Raw genomic sequence first — 18,050 nt, forward strand, 5'->3', positions numbered from 1 at the left:
CATAATCGGAGTTACGATAGTATAAAAATGATTTTCATTCTACGATAACGAGATAACGAGAAAAAAACTAAATAATTAAAAATTGAAGATAATTATTTCTTCAAATAATTATTTCAATTTTAGGAAGAGATGAGCTTTTTTTCCTTTCTTTCCTCTGTTAACCTAATATCTCGCGTACATTCTACAATCGATAGCGCTCGACTTGCATCACGTCTGAGGAGGTCGTCCGTTAGGTCAAGTCTCATTCCTCGTCAAACGTTTCGTGCGGATTGTCACGTTAGGTGAGCACATTTTCGGAGCAACGTTAGACATAATTGTCAAAAAATAATTCGTAATTCTTCCTCGTGAAATAACGTTTCTGTTAAATTCGTCCGGATGAATATTGCACGATTGAAGATTTGGATGAAATGCTAATATGCCGGGTCCATCATCTCGCATTGAAACTTTGTCATAAGATTGTTAATAGTTATAATTTTTCTAACAGTGAGACTTTTTGACGTGTAACAGTACTCAATGCAAACTGAACATTTTCTTTTTTCTGAATATCGGTCTCCTTAGATACCGAGCAGATCGTGCAATGCCCTTGACAAGGTCAATGCGCGACTCAGCGGATATCCGCCGTAATTATTGACGTTTAGTGATTATTCTGTCAATTTAGTAATAATACAATTTAAAAATTTACAAGATACAATTTTATATAATTATTTTTTAAGTTTATATTCCGTAATTTACGTAATGTCATTTATTTTGCGATAAATGTTACAATATGATGCAAAATTCTTAATTAAGAATTATCTTTTTTTCCTCGAAGATTGTTAGTTACAATCGCTAATCCATAATTTTGTTTATATTTATATCTTTTTATTATGACAAATTTATTATTCTTTAAAAATATATGTTTTATTTATACAATTTTCTTGCACTGTTTTCTTACAGTTTTTTAATTCCAATAAGGCGTTTCACTTCAATAAGCAGTTACGTCAAAATGCCCATAAAAAGCATCAAGGCTCGTCAGATCTACGATTCTCGTGGAAACCCGACAATAGAGGTAACTTATTGTATTTCAGAAACGAGCGTTTGACATATTTCACTGAATATTCTTTTATTAATATTATTTGCTCTTTTAGGTTGATCTTGTTACTGAGCTTGGAGTCTTCCGTGCAGCTGTACCATCTGGTGCATCTACTGGCGTGCACGAAGCCTTGGAACTGAGAGACAATGATAAATCGAAATATCATGGGAAGTCTGTCTTTAAAGCCATTGAAAATGTAAACTCCATCATTGGACCTGAACTGTTAAAGGTATCACTTTCCACATAATGATACATACACGCCAAAAATTTTCCATAATTTTTTAGATTTATCAATTAAAAACAATTGAATAATTGATTTAATAATTGATTTATTATCAAGGCCAATTTAGATGAAACACAACAGACGGACATAGATAATTTGATGCTGAAATTGGACGGCACGCCAAACAAATCCAAACTTGGAGCAAATGCAATTTTGGGTGTTTCTTTGGCCGTTTGTAAGGCTGGTGCTCAAAAAAAGGGCTTACCTCTATACAAGTAAATATATTAGATACAAATTGATTGTCAAGTTTACTTTCTACTTAAAAATTATTTTTACACACGTATGTATAATCGCATATTATTAATAAATATTTAGGATTCAAATATTTTCTTCAAAAAAATTAAAAAAAAGCATATTTTTGTGCTTTAAGATTAAACATTTTTCTTTAAAGTAAAATTGTTTTTCTATACATTCTTTCTCTAAAAACAAATATTTAAATATCTAATTCCATATAAAAACACATACATTCGTATTACAGATATATTGCCGAGTTGGCTGGTAATAACGACATCGTGTTGCCAGTACCAGCACTTAATGTCATCAATGGTGGTTCTCACGCTGGCAATAAGTTAGCTATGCAAGAATTCATGATCTTACCTACTGGTGCATCCAATTTTACAGAAGCGATGAAAATGGGCAGCGAAGTCTATCATCACTTGAAGGCTGGTATCAAGAAGAAGTTTGGCCTCGATGCCACGGCGGTCGGTGACGAAGGTGGCTTTGCACCAAACATTTTGGAAAACAAGGAAGCTCTTAACTTGATCATGAATGCAATTAAGGTAAATTAAAAGATTTATATCGAATATTCGTTGTTTTATAACATTTATAAATTTGCAAAAACTTGTCCTGAATTTCTAGACTGCTGGCTATGAAGGAAAGATTAAAATCGGCATGGATGTTGCCGCCTCTGAATTCCATAAAAATGGAAAGTATGATTTAGACTTCAAAAATGAAAATTCTGATCCAAACGCATACCTGGAACCAGAAGCGTTGAAAAATTTATATTTGGAATTTATCAAAGAATTCCCAATTGTATCAATTGAGGATCCATTTGACCAAGACGGCTGGGATTCTTGGACATCCATGACTGCAGCTACCCCCATTCAGATCGTCGGTGACGATCTTACTGTTACGAATCCTGAGAGGTGATATATGAAATAACAGTCTTATGTTCTTGTTATAAATTAACTTATTACTTATGTTTACCATATATTTTATTGTACGTTATTATTTCATAGGATTAAGACAGCTATTGAGAAGAAAGCTTGCAACTGTCTGTTGTTAAAAGTCAATCAAATTGGTAGCGTGACCGAATCCATCAACGCTCACAAGCTCGCTAAGAGTAACGGTTGGGGTACCATGGTTTCTCATCGTTCTGGAGAGACGGAGGACACGTTTATCGCTGATTTGGTCGTTGGTCTCTCGACCGGTCAGATTAAGACCGGGGCGCCTTGCCGTTCGGAACGTTTGGCCAAGTATAATCAGATCCTGCGTATTGAGGAGGAACTTGGCGCGGCTGCGAAATACGCAGGGGAGAAATTCCGCAACCCTCATGCTTAAATGGGATCATAACATACCTACATACATATTGAAATCCATCATCGCGCAAAAGTTTGGCAGTTGTTTGGCACATAACAATATTACGTGAATCGATTGTTCATGTTTATGCGATTGTTCTAGGTAGGTATGAGAACTTATATTCTTCTTGTTAACATTGATAAATAATATCCATGATTAACATACATCAATGTGTATAATACCACAATAGAATACTCTCTAAATATATCGCAGTTATCGTTTTAGAAATTCGTGAAAAGATGACTAGAAATTTACAAAAGATATAAAGTGTAAAATATTGAAGATCTCTTTTCTGGTTTTATTAAATAATTTTATTTTTAAAATTTAATTTAATTTAATGTCATTAATATTTTTCATTCTTCATTTTTATTAGTTATATTATGAAGAATTAATAAACTTGTCAATCACGTTTAGAACTTTATAATATATAATATATAAAGAAAGCTATATCGAAAAAAGTAAATATATTAATAAATATAAAATACAAAAAATATTATATAGTAATTACAGTTACACAAAGAGAGAAAAACAGAAAAGAAGAAAAATAATAACGCTTTATTCCAGCGTCGTGTTCAAAGTATTACATATGAAAATCAATAATGACAAATTATAATAAATATTATTGTCAAAAGCATATCTGTAAAAATAATGAATAAAAACCTGCATGCAGGCTTATATATTATGTATTTCAATATTAATACATTATTTACACCATTTCTAACGAAATATTTCATTTATTAGGTAATTATAATTAATTAATTAAATTATAATTAATTGAAATATAAAAATATAATATAAAAAAAATTTATCCGTGAAATTTTTTATTTTATTCAAATATTAATAATAAAATTTAAATAAAACTCTTGTCTTACAAATATAAAGAACATATATAATTACTGTTCCGCAATTTTCATTAGCACAGCTAATCGCACATATTTCCACAATATTTGATATGTGTAATATTTTTACAGAAATATCTTAAATTATTAAAAATGTACAATTATATCTTATAAATTAAATATTATCGCAGCCGTGTATAAATTCTAGTTATGTATAAATTCTAAACTTATTTTTATTTTCATTCACGTAGAGGAATGAAAGAAATAGGTTCTTCTTTCACAGGTACATTTGTATCTCTTCTCTTCGCTTTTGTTCTGGTTATCCATAGGATATTACTTTCCTAAAACCGCAGTTATGCATTCAGCGTATTATTACTACTAACAGACTCATTCCATTTAATTAAATTTTCTTACTTGAAAGTAATCCTCAATTTCTTGAAGCGAACAATCTTTTGTTTCTGGTAGAGCAAGATAAATAAAAATAGCTTCTAAAAGAGCGAAAACACCAAAGATAATGAAGATTCCCGTTGTGCCAACTGCACTATTTAACTATAAATAAAATAATAGATAATTAGTAAAGAATTTAATATACCTACTATTATATAGTGTTACGACAAAAAAATTACATATACATATATACTAAAAACAAATAAGTATATTCTTGTTAAAATTCTTATCTCGTACGTTGAACTATCGTCATTAACTTTCAAATCTTATATAATAAATATAAAAAATATAATATATATTAATATGATATTTTACCGATGGGAAACATTTAGTAATAAAGAACAAAAGTAGATTAAAAATAAAGAAGATGCATCCGCCACCAATGCCTCGAGCTCTTAAAGGCATCAGTTCGCCGGTCATCAATCCAGGAAGTGTTAGTAAGCCCACGGTATTTGCACCAACATAAAACAACAAGCATACAGCCAGTACATAGGCCTGGAATCATTAAAATTTATCAATGTATTGGCTTATTAAAATTAAAAAACAAAACAAATCGGAATACTCACGTCTACGGAAGATCCTTCCTGCCTGGCAATCATGTATCCCGCGAGGATCAACGAAGCTAAAGCTGTGCCGAGTGCTGAAACAATGCCTAAGACTCGCCTGCCCATTTTAAGTAACAAAACACAGGAGACGAGGGAAAAAATAAATCTGATAACCGCTGTTACCACAGCCGCCAAATAATTATCTACGTTGCCGCCGCCTACGATGAAAGAAACGACACGATTTAAAATTTCTATTCTCTCCCTTCTTTATTTATTTCAAAGATTTTCTTTACTTTAAAGATTACATATAGATAAAAATTAAAATTTCACCAAAGGTTTTAAAATATAATTTCTCACCTATGTCCTTGACCATATCAACGGCATAAAAAACGATAACATATGTTCCGCTGCTCAATTGAAGTGTGTTAAACACGTTAATAATGATCAATGGTTTCAGCACGCCTGGATCTCGAATTGTAGATATCGCCGCGGAGATTTTCTTCTTGAACGAGGTATCTACAGGCGTTCTAGTGAGATTGACTTTCATGCTTACGCTTAAGAGCTCTATCTCCTCGTTCATCTGATTAATTAAAACAGTTTCAATTGTTTGTATCACTATTAGATACACCATTAGAACACTATTAGAACACTATTAGACTTTAATTTGACAAAAAGTTTATTATGTTCTTGAAAATTTTCCAAAAATTTATGAGTTTTCACCTGTTCGACATTACCCCCTCGGAGCCATAAAAGAGCTTTCTTGGCTTCATTAATTTTTTTCCGCCTAACAAGCCAGGCAGGACTTTCGGGCACCAAACATAGAGCAATAAAGGCCGCAATAGGTAGTATAATAGCATAGAAGGCCACGACGTCCCAATTAAAAGAAGCGCCGAGAGCATAAACCAGCAGGATACCGGCACAGTATGAGGCAAACGAGCCAACAACCAGAAATCCACGAAGACCTGGATATGCCGTTTCTCCTACCAGTACCTATAATGAATTTACACACCTTATAAATACAATTTATTATCTAATAAAATCAACAAAATTTGAATAATTAACGGACGAGGTAATTCAATTATTTTATTAAATATAAGAAAATTACGCATATCAATTTCATAATTAATATTTAAACAAAACGAAATGTCCGATAAAAACATTTTTTATTAATTCCATTGCAATTGCTTAATAAATTAAATGCATTTATTTGAATAACAGAAAGCGGCAGATACGTCACTCAATATATACAGCACGTTAACAAAAATTAAATAGTAAAATAAGCGGAGAGGTTGATCGATAAAATAAATAGTAAAAGTCAAACAACGTACCGAATGATAAAAGTTCATTTATGACCAGAGAAGTTGAACCGATCAGAGGAAGATAATTGCATTAATGTCATTACATCGCGTTGAACATTAATAAAAATGCCGAGTACATATTTTAATATAAAACGTGTACAATAATAACGAATAAATTAAAAGCATATACAAAAAAAACTGAATCTAGAAATTTGAATATAGTTGTTTGTTTAAAAAACATTTGACTTTGCGTCCAACTTTAAAATCAATTAAAAATTATCTTATCATAAATTTTATTTTATTCAAGGATATCAATTATAAAAAATTTAAATAAAATCTTCACATTTATATGAATTTTATTAGTTTTCTGTTACAATTGATTTATTGATTTATTGATTGTGTGTATTATCATTTATTATAAACGACTCCGCTAATATTATATATATATATACATTTGTATTAATTTACATAGATTGTAAAATATTGTACCTGTGCGGGCACTGCCATCAGTCCTATAGAGACACCACAGACGACTCGTCCTATTAAAATGGTAGTCACACTTTTTGAGAAAGCGATGACCAACCAACCCACGCACAGAGGAATCGCCGCTAATTGAAGGGAACCTCGTCGACCGATCGCGTCGAGCAACGGTCCTGATATCAGCGAGCCAACAGGAGTGGCCAGACTATGAACTGAAGCTGCAACAGCAAACAATTTATCGCTTTAATAATTTTGTATTAATTTATGCTTCAAGGAAATTGAAGTACGCTATTCTGTTCTTTCTCTTTCATAATATATTCTCCTTAGTGATTTTGACTCTCCTATATTGAAGAGCTAGAAAACTCAGTAGTAGTTTTTCTCGTTCGTTTAAGGATTTGCGAGCCGTAAAAAGTTAATGAAATTGAAATCCAAGCGCGACGTAAATGTGGATTTATGCATTAATGAGCATACTAAACGACGTATGCCGGTCATAAAGGCTCTTACGAGCTCTTTCGTTAAAACGTTATTGTATACATCGATGAATGCAACAGAGCAATTAACGGTCTATTTACGATCGTATATGTGTATATACGCTATTATTGGACCGAGCGTAGGAAGCTTTTGTTCTAAATGTTAAAAGTTTAACTCGCTGCGACACGACATCGCAATCGCGCGTTATCACGCGCGTATATGATTACGTTTACTCCGTGCAGGCGCGGGAAGTAATCTACTGAAAATTTCTATCGACGTCGCGAAAGGAATTGTTGACTCGAATTACTCTTGCTATTATTCGAAGACTTAACGGGATAAGATTATAAGTACATTGCCGCATACTTGAATTGAGACGATTATCAGCGTAGGTACTTCGTGCTTTTGCCTGTATCGTAAAAAATTTACATTTTATAATTGGAAGAGTGTCACCGTAATATGCACAGGAAGCCTCCAAAGTGATAGCTGTTTTAACCTGCACCCGAGAAACTAGAAATTTCGAGTAGCGCGATGGAATTAATGATTCTTCTCACTATTGATTTCTTATTATTGCGGTATCCAATACAAATTAATGGAATTGTCATTGCGAAATGCACATAGTACCAGATAATTAATGCAAATTGCAATTCCGCTTCTTCTTGTCTCGTGCAATCGACATTCTACTTGGACCCACGGGGAATGCAATCAGTATCGCATGGCATTCCCGCTGCGCATAGAATTTGTCTTTTTATCGTGTTGCTTCTGCTTTAATGAAATTAAAGGGATTCATTACGCGTGCCTTTGTCAAAAAAAAACAATGTTACAATGATATCCAAGTTTAATCAGACAAATAGAGCTACGTCATCCACAACTCGAGAAAAAAATTGCTAAATATGCAAAAGCATAAATGAAATATTGTCTGTATTTGCGCAATCCATTTTGTTATTTATTGTGACATGCATTTATATGATATTTATTGTGACATGATTTATTTATTGTGACATGATTTATATAATATGTAATTTTATGGATATAAAATTACATTCAAGGTAACTTATAAATTATCAATTTAAACAATTTTTACTATGAATTTATACATTTTATACATTTATACATTAATACACTATTTATCTAATTTAATAATAAGAATCAATTTTTAAGTGATATGATTTAAATAATATTATTTCCTGACACATCTGGAATCAATACATTAATAATGCATTATTATGCATTATTAATGCAGACGAGATTATAATAAAATATTTTAATATATTAATAATAAAAATAAATAAATTACGAGTTATAAACAAAAAATATTGAGGTATCATCTCTAATCGAATAATGATTCCTAATTCGTCTTTCTAAGGAAATCATCGATTATCAAACAAATCATCGAGGATGTCGTAAAGGACATATAGTTAGGAACAATAGTCGCTTATAACAGATGACAAAATAAATTCCGGACTATAATAACGAAATAATTCGTGCAAAAGCTATCAGAGAGCAGTTCACAGATCGCGATTTGACTTCACGACATATTACCATAAACTTTCACTAACATGTGCGTGACCCACATATTTTCAGATCAGCTTCTTTAAGCCGATCATCTTATGTGCAATCTTATGAACAGAGGCGTAAAATAGAAGATTTTATGTCTTATCTCAGACTCCAGTCAAATAATTGAAAATTTCATAAGACATCAAACTCTGTCAATAATTTTGACAAATTTAATATTAAATATTGGACTTTAATTAATCTTCATTATTTTTATCGGATTTGTAGCCAATATCGTATAACTTTCTTCAAAGAGGCTTATTTCTTTTTGCGAAATCGACATCGAAAGCTGATTTTTATGTGATTTCATATAAATGTAAATTGTACATAGATTTAATAGTATGTACATTCCTCATTTGCAAACTGTAAAATGTATTATGTGCCGTGCATCGCAAATTTTTCACGACGTGATAAAATATATTTCCACATCGTAAATATCAGTGATCTCGCATTTTGTGCTGACATTGTCGTTTCTTGCCGTATGCGCTATGTATAGAATAGTAAATGTATTTTGCGTATCTCATTCACATGAAATAAATGAAAATACATAAAGAAAAAAATTAAAATTCATATTACGATCGACGATCTCGCTCAGCACTTCTTCGGATTATAAAAAAAAAAAAATCGCTTCGCGGATTTAAGTGGCACTTATAGAGGATCGTATATTTTTATCTCGTATAATTATGACATTGCGCGTTATCAAGGTCCATACTGTGCGCTTTCAAACGGTACCCTTCCTGCACGAACTTGGCCTTGACACTCATTGATAAAGAGACAGTCTCAATTATCCAATGAGACGGTATGTAGGTCAGTTACATGTAGCGTGCAATGATCGGCGACGGTCGCTTCATTTGCAAAAGAATGATGGTGCAACCTTGAACCTGCTTGTTGGTTATTGAACTTACAAGGTTTAAGGGAAGAAACTTTGTACTCGCAAACTTTGTACATAAAAATCGCGCGTACCAAAATTCATCTCTCGAATTATTGCAAAATCGTGTCCCTAACACGAATCACTTCATTTATGACAGAAGCAAAATACAAAATTTTTTAAAAATTATTAATTTAAAATTATATTTTCTGATTTATGTTTCTTTACGAAGAATAAAAGAATTTGTGCATTCTTACCTATCCAGGAGCCGAGTTCGCGATCCACATACAAGGTACTGTTACTCTTTTCTGATAATTGCGGCAACAACACAGCGCTGTAACCAATTGGCATACCGCCTCCCGTCGCCAACAATAATACTGCACCTGTTACTAAACACTACAAACAATTGAATCGTTAATAATTTCGCTAATTGTATTTGCCACGATTGTTACACGATGCTGTAACTTCGAAGTATTTTATCCAATACAACAGTGAATTAACGAAGAAATGTATGAATATGATCGTAACATTATTCTGGTCTATATTTCAAAGTCAATTGTCACTAAATACAATTGTAAATTGAAGTATCTGACATATATATCGATCATAAACAGTCATTAAATGATCGATGTATGTAAGTTGGACATGTGTAAGTTTCACCGCGGTGAAAGTTTTGCCGCGGTGAAAGATTAAGATTCCCTGGAATACGTATGTACTTTTGTTCAGTTCTTTCGCAGAAGAGCCGAAGTTGCAACAAGGAACTTTGGAACAGTTCCCAAACGGATACATCCTAGTCTTGTACAAAAGCAAGCCTGGACTAATCGAAAAGAGGATAAGAAAGATGTGGTTGACAACTAGCCAAGATTTATTACCGCTTCACTGCTTTCTTTCTATAAAACTTAAACCGCTATTATATCGCAATGGAATTTGTCTCGTTTCTGCAATTCTGTAGATACTGACGTAAAAACTGCTGGAAGATATTTATGCACCGTGCGATGTCCAAGGTAAAATACGCGTTAGCGGAATTCTCTCGCTGCTCGAGGTGTACCTTGCGAAAAGCAACAAATAACGCGCGCGTTGTAGGCAAAAAATATACGCAAATGTATGAACAGAGTTTTCACTAAGAAAAGTTTTCACAATTTTACTTATTCCAATCGCAGCGCAATTTCCATATTATAGAGACTCTGAGGAGACATAATGTATATTTTACTGAAGAGACATAATATATATTTTGCAGTGATCGTATCTGAAGTTTATTTAAAATTTTGTTTTGTTAATATTAATACATTTGTATGCATGTACATTTCGCATTTTTTAAAAATAACATTTATATTGTCGTAGATGATGCGCCACGTTGTATTTTTTCCCCGAGATGAAACGAGCAGATGAAACAAGAAGAAATAGCACGGGTGATGAAAAATGGTAGGTGTGTACCATGTTTGGTACCTTTCTATCTATTTTTAAACAGAAAAATGTTCTGGCACTAATCCAGAATATCTCCGTTGATCTCGCATCGTTGAACACACAGTGCATCTCCGCTACGTTGTAAATTTCCTTTTGCGCCAAAGTTAACAATTTACATGTAACTGATAGGAAACAAAAAATATAAAATTTGTTACACACGAGCTTTTGCCACAATAGTTTCTGGTATGTCGAAAAATTTTCGATTTTTATAGTTATCGCTATACGATTTAATGTCATGATTTAATATTAGAATAATATTATAAAAAGCGTATAAAAAAAAATTATAAGATATAAGTATATAATATCATATATTTATGTTATATTGTAAATTACATATCTCACCTGTGCAATCACTCCTTTTCGATTCGGCAAATATCGCACAGCTGTTTCCTTCTTATCCGAACTGTCTTTTCCACTCTTAACATTATTATTATTATTATTGTTATTATTCTCGACGTCTATTTTATTACAGTTCAGTGTATTGTAGCCTATCATGGCATGTTCTTCCTCGCTGTAATATGACGATTTTAGAAAATAAAAGTTCTTTAATTTGTACCGATATAGAAATTTATTACAGAATTTATTACAGAATTTATATATTACCTCAAATCGAGAGCCATATTGATTCAATTGAATTTGCTGAAATTCTTAAATATTTCCAGTTTATTGCGAGAAATAGATGTCTCGAGTGTCATCTATCACCAACAAGTTCTAGTCACGTTTGGCATCGCAAATGTACTGCGATTCCTGTTTCCCATTATGTAATCCAAGAGACTCTAACGATTTTAAATCCGTCTTCTCTCTAAGAAAACATAAGACTATCTTATGAACAGAACAAAATTTAACTTAATTCTTAGGATCGTTACGTATTACGTACGCAAACCTGTTTTGAGATAAATGACGGTAGTTTTTTAAGCACAACGCAAAAAATTTGTTATAATTATTGAATGATGTATGAATCGTATCTTAATTTAAAATGGAAAGACATATGAAAGAAAAGCACATCACTTTCATGTTTTTCTTAAATTAAAATTACAATTTATGATAATTTCAAAATGGGAAATTAATGTAAAGTATATTTTCAACATCATTTGTGCTTAAGTATGCACTGACATAAATTTTAATAAAAACAATAATTTAAAATGGCACGTAGAGATAGATAGAAAAAAGATTATTTATCTGCGTTCAGTGCTGATATTTATCTGTTATTGATCCTTCAGTTGATTTATATCATATTCATTTATGATATATTTATATGTAAAATCTATTTTTCAAGTCTTTTAGTTATTATACGCTTGCTCACATTTTCAATTTTTTTTTTCAACTTTGCAGAAAAATATAAAAGCACGTTAAAATTTTCTGATTTCAGAGTTCTTTAAGGCTTTAGGCTTAATATTACGTAATTGTAAAAACATAATTAAAATAGCAAATTAGAGGAATATTCGTATTCCTCTAATATAGGTCTCTAAGTAATCTTACATACATGAATCAGCAGTTTACATTCTGAATCAGTATATTATCATGTTATCATTTTTTTTTTACTGACATATTATATTACATATTCGATTCGTACCACTTGATCATTACGAGCTATTTGATAAGATTAATAACGCTCGATTTAATTACTTTATAACTTTTTTTTATCAAAATCATATGAAATAAATATTTATTTATATTTTTTTATTTTATTTATTGCAATAAGTAGAATTAAAAATTAATTAATTTTTCTTTTAATTTCTTTTATATTATTATTTTATATTATTATTTATTAGCAATTAACATGTTATAATGTTAGCAATTAACAACATCATAGTATACTTCGTGAATTTCGCTTTTTTCATTCTTTTTTTCAATATTTACATACTATATCCATTTTGTTGCTGTGGAAAATACTACATCCCTCTCAGAACAATTAAATCCATTGTAATCAAACACATTTCAATATTTTAAACTCACAGTAATTTTAAGTCTTCGCAATTACGTGGCACGCGCGTTGTATTTACGAAATACAAATTATATTTTTGTTCATATTATATTCTTTAACATTACAGAAGATTAAAAAGATCCGACAAAAAATAATTTCTTCAAATACTGCATTCGTTCCACGCGATCGTATAAATTTTTCCATAAAGCTCACAGTATAAAATAAAATATTTTCCAGAACTGAACACAATATTGCAAAATGAATCTGAAAATAGAAAATAGAAAGAGAAAAGAGAAAACTTACGATCTGGCTCTTGCCTTTCTCTTGACCGAGAATGAAAGTCACGTGGCGCTGCGACTTCACGCGCGGATCAACTCATTCATCTCCCCCGAGAACATTGCACTCTAGTCTGCGGATCGTAATTCACGGTGCAAAGCACTTTCGCAGAAACTTCGTCTCGTCCGTCAGCGTCTTCGGGAATACCCCGTAGCGCAATCTCCGTTGGAAACCTCGATTCCGTTTATCGTCTTGCGTGTCGTAATGAGTCAAGTTTGTGAGAACGCCGGTGACAAGGATAAGCGACAATTGATTTCTCCCGTCACGATGACTAAGCCGAATTAGCGAAATGATGCCGACACTGGCTCACAATATTACAAAAGCCTAGGGATCGATTATAACTGTTCACAAGGCAGAATCTGCGCGGGAATGCTTCCCGACTTTCAACAAACCGACAGCCTTGGTTTGTGTGTTTCCATAAGGTAATATAGCGCCTTTTGAATAATCGATCAAGTTGAAAGCGACGTCACCTTCAGCAACTGTCATCAGATCTATATATTGTTTAATGCTATATTGTACTAAAACTTACAAGCGAAGAGAAAAACTTCAATATTGTACGCGAGCGAAATATTTAATTTACGTACTGATCGATTTACACGCTATATTAAAACATTATGCATAAAAATAAATATTAAAAGTTTATAGAAATAAATATTGATGTTAAAATATTCTATATATGCAGTTTCGTAATTTTTAAAAGATAAAATTCTAATGTTAGTCAGATACCCTGCACGTGCAAATTCTTTCACAGTACATGCGGTTAATCCAATTAAAAATCTGTGTAACAACTACCCTATAAATGTAAGCTCAATCGATCTTCGTTTCGATGCTTTTCATTTCTTTGGAATTTACTCTGGATTTACAAGTAATTTTACACATCTGCATACCGATAATCCACTTTACGCAATGCTGTTATGAATGTTATGCGACTATTGCATTTGCAAATTGTTTCGTAAAATGTAGCCACTATCACTGCTTTCGCTGCTTTTTTTCTCGCGCAGCGGTATTTTTATTATAACAGTTTATTATAATTATCTATGTTATGAGCGACCGTTATCGTTAGGCGATGACATTTCTCTATCGGGAAACCGATAATTTTGATACACGCAGCATCGATGAAAAACGTACATACACATAAGCGCGCGAACACAAGCCTCGTGACGGACTTTCATCGACTGACACGCACGAATAAATATTATATACTCGCCTTACGAGTTACGCCAACTCTACTGAATCGGACATCAGTCGAGGCTCGCTCTTATAGGCCGCTCACTTTGATTAGGCCCCTTTTTCGACGACGACTGTTGGCATCCATAGCCAAGGCATCATGAGAGCCTTGGCTTGCTGATCTCTGCGAAAAAATGTCCCGGGACTCTCTTTCCTCAATGGAGGCAATAAGTGGAAGTCGGTTCGAGCGGAAACGACGATAAATTGGAGCACAATGCGTGTTCGAAAATAGAGCAGCTACTTCGACGTAAGTTCGATTATTTTTATGACAGATGACTGAACTGTTATTGATATAACTTTTAAAAAAACTCCAATTTGGCATAAGAGAAAGATTTAATATTTCACGTTTTTGTAATTTATTTATTAATATTTTTTAATTATTGAATCTTGAATATTTTTTTAATTTTCACTTTTTATCTTTTTATTTTTTCTTTGTTCTTATAACATAAATATAGACAATTTTAAAATTTTTGCTAAGTTGTAAAAATCATTAATTTTTATATTTGAATAACAAAAAAATAATAAAAAATTATATATTTATTATATATTTATTATTATATATAATTGATGCTTTCTCTAAAATCAATCAATATATCGGTCAAACTTTATGATTATAAAAGCGTTATCATGAATACTTCACATAATATCAACCATACGGACTTAAAAAACGTGGAAACTTGATAATACGGGACGATAACATTTTTTTGTTTTGATATAGAAATATAGAAATTATTTTAATAAGATTTTACTGTCTATTTTCAGAGTGATTTCTCTAAAAATATTATTCTCTATTAATTGATACACGAATACAATTAATATATAATTAAGACGTGCGTTAAAAGTTACAGAAATATTTCTCACAATGATAAATTATGTTATAATTCTGAGAAATAATCGAGATTGATGAAAATGTTTACGAGCATTTCTCACAATTAACGCTCGACGCTGCTTTAACAAGCTTTCAGCTCCGAGATCGACTATCTGAATTAATCCATGTTAAATTAGTGACTGCTTATCTTTTTGTGGATTATCGTGTCTCTGTGCGGGAAAAGAAAGATTAATTAAAGTCGGTTTAATTAATCTTGTACAATGTTATGAAAGGTTTGCCAAGATCTCGGAACCATGCGATGTCGACTAGGTGCAAGATACTGTATATTTCCCACATCTATGCCGGATATACAAGGATGTGGTTCTATGGATACCCCGTAATTATCAGCTGCCGGCTATTTGGGAATTAATCGGGTCACCTGTATTGCTGGCAGTGACAATCAACACTAATTACAACCGCTAGCGGTGGAATTATTTGAGAAATTACTCGAGTAAAACGTTGTCTATTACAAACGAAATTTTGTGCTGAAACGAGCACTGGCTACTAATTATCAAATGTATTAAATCAACAACTTTTCAAAAGACTTCATCCTTTTAGAGAATTATCTGAACTTGGAGAGACTTTAATTTTAATGGAAAGTTCGTTACGGAAAGTTTTGCAGAACAGGATAAGATGGAGAAGAGTAAAATTCTATCTATCATATATATTTCTAGCAGTTTACGCGATCGATAGAACTTATATCTAAAGTAAGAAGCAAGAAAATTGCCTTGAGCGATGCATTGTGCCAATGAATACGGACTGGCTAATTAAGCGTTCTTGTTTGACTCGTGTTCCAGTCTATTGTGGTTTAAAGGATTCGGTAAATAATCCACAATCAAAGTTAATTAACCATGTTAATTATGTCGATGTAATAATTATAATTAATTGTGCACTATAATTTTTTATAAAATTAAGATTGAAAAAGATAAATCGATTTAACATAAGTATTTTGCTTATAATTGTGTGGAATTGTAAGTACTTTGTAAAATTTTAAATCTACAACAGATTACTAATTGCACGAACTGTTACACTCTGTTTACGTTTATTATATGGAAAGAGATGCCGAATTCCAGTTAACCGATCGTTTAATATGGGCAATGTTACTGCCTAATAACCGTGATGCTAATTATTCTTTTCTTCGCACAACGCTATTATATATAATTATGTAAATTTTATATATACGAGTGGCGTATGTTTAAAACGTTTAAAACGTACGTTTTGCTTCGGTCATTTGTTATGTCATAAAATGTTAATGTTATATAATATCACTACATAACATTATATTATAATAATAATGTTTTATGATACAATGTAAAACGATTTCGCATTTATAATTCGATATTTGCAATTCCGATAGACACTCGATAAACGAAGTCACAACGTCGACTTTCAAGCGGACATTACCTTTCAATTGCAAACGCACAGAGAGCCACAGGGCGCGACGCTCATTCAAACAAAGTGTCTTTATCGGCCATCAAGAATTAGCCAACGCGATGCCGAACGTTTGTCCATTAATGTCTCCTAACCTTGACCCGATATTCAGATAACTCGTCGACAAGGCTAACGACTCAACGACCTGGCGGATTAGATTGAGACTGCCTCGATATATACATACGTATGTGACCGCGTCGTTTGTATACATGCACAGTCGTTGATTCGCGGAGTGCCCACCGAGAGAGCTCTTCCTAGATTTATGCTCCACAAAGTGGTCCAGGGTCGCGTTTACATGCCGTGCACTGATACAGACGAAAATGAAGCCGCGATAACAATTACGATTTCATTGCGACTCCCTCAAATGCGAATCATGATCAAACGCGCGTTTAATTCTTAATCATCATCATCATCATCATCGCTGTTTCACTTATCAAGTTGACCTATTGTAATCATGCCATACATATATATCTAGCTGAAAAGATATAAATATGAAATCAATATCTTTAATTTTAATTAATTTATAAATTCAAAATATAAACTAATTTATAAATTTGATTCTTTTTTTACCAATAACTCTGATTTTTTTTTTTCGTTTTTTTTTGCAGGCGTAATATTAAAAAAATCTCACGTGAATCGACATGTCGCTCATTCATAGATTTCTAGGGACTGACATGTGTCAGCTTTCTATAGATATTTACAAACGGCGTTTTTCAGAACGAGGTGATCATTATTCGTAACTGTTGAAGCTTAAGAGCTTAGATTAGATAGCAGGAAGCAACGTACAATTCGGCGGATCCTGCTCGTATATCTCTTACGACCGAACTAGCGCAAGGTCGGCAGCGGTTTCTCGTCAGAACCATCTTGCCAAGAGAAATCACTGCTTCTTGCAGTCCATTTCTTTCTCTAATCCGTCCTTTTACTTTGACTCGCTCGTGACATATTCCATTTTGAAACTTTCAAACTTTAATTTATGCTCGTTTATATCAAACAAAATTCTAAATTCACGCAAGGATTAATATTTTGTTAAAGATATAACGATAAAATCTTATTTAAAAATAAGATTTTAAATAAAATTGTATTACTTATCAATACATTACGTCCAGATTATTTATTTATTTAAATTTCGTAATTTAATTTGGGAAATATTCTCGTTTTAAAATTAAATAATTACGCTATCTTATAATAAAAATAAATAAATCATTTACGAATTAAAAAGAAAAAAAATTCTATTCTCTTTCCCCCTCTCTCTCTCTCTTTCTCTCTCTCTCAGTATTTCTTATTGCTGATCTTGCATGGAAATATAAAATTATCTTTCCACCAGTACTTTTAACATTGGATTCCTCAGAGTCTAAACAACCTCAGATG

At 32.2% G+C, this 18,050-nt stretch overlaps 2 protein-coding genes across 7 annotated transcripts; one reads left to right on the top strand and one right to left on the bottom strand.

Annotated features, from left to right (window-relative positions):
• Positions 1-92: 92 nt before the first annotated feature.
• Positions 93-3,615, top strand: Eno (alpha-enolase). The gene is made up of 7 exons (XM_011646530.3): positions 93-281; positions 937-1,048; positions 1,128-1,301; positions 1,413-1,570; positions 1,834-2,134; positions 2,214-2,500; positions 2,594-3,615. Exons 1-7 carry the CDS (start codon positions 130-132, stop codon positions 2,913-2,915), a joined length of 1,506 nt encoding a protein of 501 aa, XP_011644832.2. The 5' UTR covers positions 93-129; the 3' UTR covers positions 2,916-3,615.
• A 122-nt stretch (positions 3,616-3,737) lies between these two features.
• LOC105432045 (facilitated trehalose transporter Tret1-2 homolog) lies at positions 3,738-14,384 on the bottom strand. 6 transcript variants are annotated; one of them, XM_089077554.1, is made up of 12 exons: positions 14,044-14,384; positions 13,124-13,635; positions 11,500-11,698; positions 11,239-11,407; positions 9,690-9,828; positions 6,552-6,760; positions 5,485-5,754; positions 5,122-5,344; positions 4,786-4,982; positions 4,535-4,714; positions 4,187-4,321; positions 3,738-4,113 (listed from the first exon to the last, which is right to left on the bottom strand). In XM_089077554.1, the coding sequence occupies exons 3-12, from the start codon at positions 11,514-11,516 to the stop codon at positions 4,012-4,014; spliced, it is 1,641 nt and encodes a 546-aa protein (XP_088933680.1). In that variant the 5' UTR covers positions 11,517-11,698; positions 13,124-13,635; positions 14,044-14,384; the 3' UTR covers positions 3,738-4,011. The 6 variants fall into 6 exon arrangements, with proteins under 6 accessions (XP_088933680.1, XP_088933679.1, XP_088933678.1 ...); XM_089077553.1 differs by having other exon boundaries at positions 13,124-13,647; XM_089077552.1 differs by having other exon boundaries at positions 13,124-13,680.
• Between the last annotated feature and the right edge of the window lie 3,666 nt (positions 14,385-18,050).

This window comes from Pogonomyrmex barbatus, unplaced genomic scaffold (assembly GCF_055798465.1).
Source record: "Pogonomyrmex barbatus isolate J1 unplaced genomic scaffold, ASM5579846v1 scaffold2, whole genome shotgun sequence".
NCBI classification, from domain to species: Eukaryota; Metazoa; Arthropoda; class Insecta; order Hymenoptera; family Formicidae; genus Pogonomyrmex; species Pogonomyrmex barbatus.

What these genes read in the sequence shown, in the direction of transcription:
- Eno (XM_011646530.3), top strand. Translation starts at nt 130, where the DNA reads ATGAGCTTTTTTTCCTTTCTTTCCTCTGTTAACCTAATATCTCGCGTA. An exon ending in GTGGAAACCCGACAATAGAG is followed by an intron (nt 1,049 to 1,127) that starts GTAACTTATTGT and finishes TTGCTCTTTTAG; the next exon opens with GTTGATCTTGTTACTGAGCT. An exon ending in TGATCATGAATGCAATTAAG is followed by an intron (nt 2,135 to 2,213) that starts GTAAATTAAAAG and finishes CTGAATTTCTAG; the next exon opens with ACTGCTGGCTATGAAGGAAA.
- LOC105432045 (XM_089077554.1), bottom strand. An exon ending in AGGAAGGATCTTCCGTAGAC is followed by an intron (nt 4,715 to 4,785) that starts GTGAGTATTCCG and finishes TAATGATTCCAG; the next exon opens with GCCTATGTACTGGCTGTATG. An exon ending in AAATTGAGGATTACTTTCAA is followed by an intron (nt 4,114 to 4,186) that starts GTAAGAAAATTT and finishes CTGCGGTTTTAG; the next exon opens with GAAAGTAATATCCTATGGAT.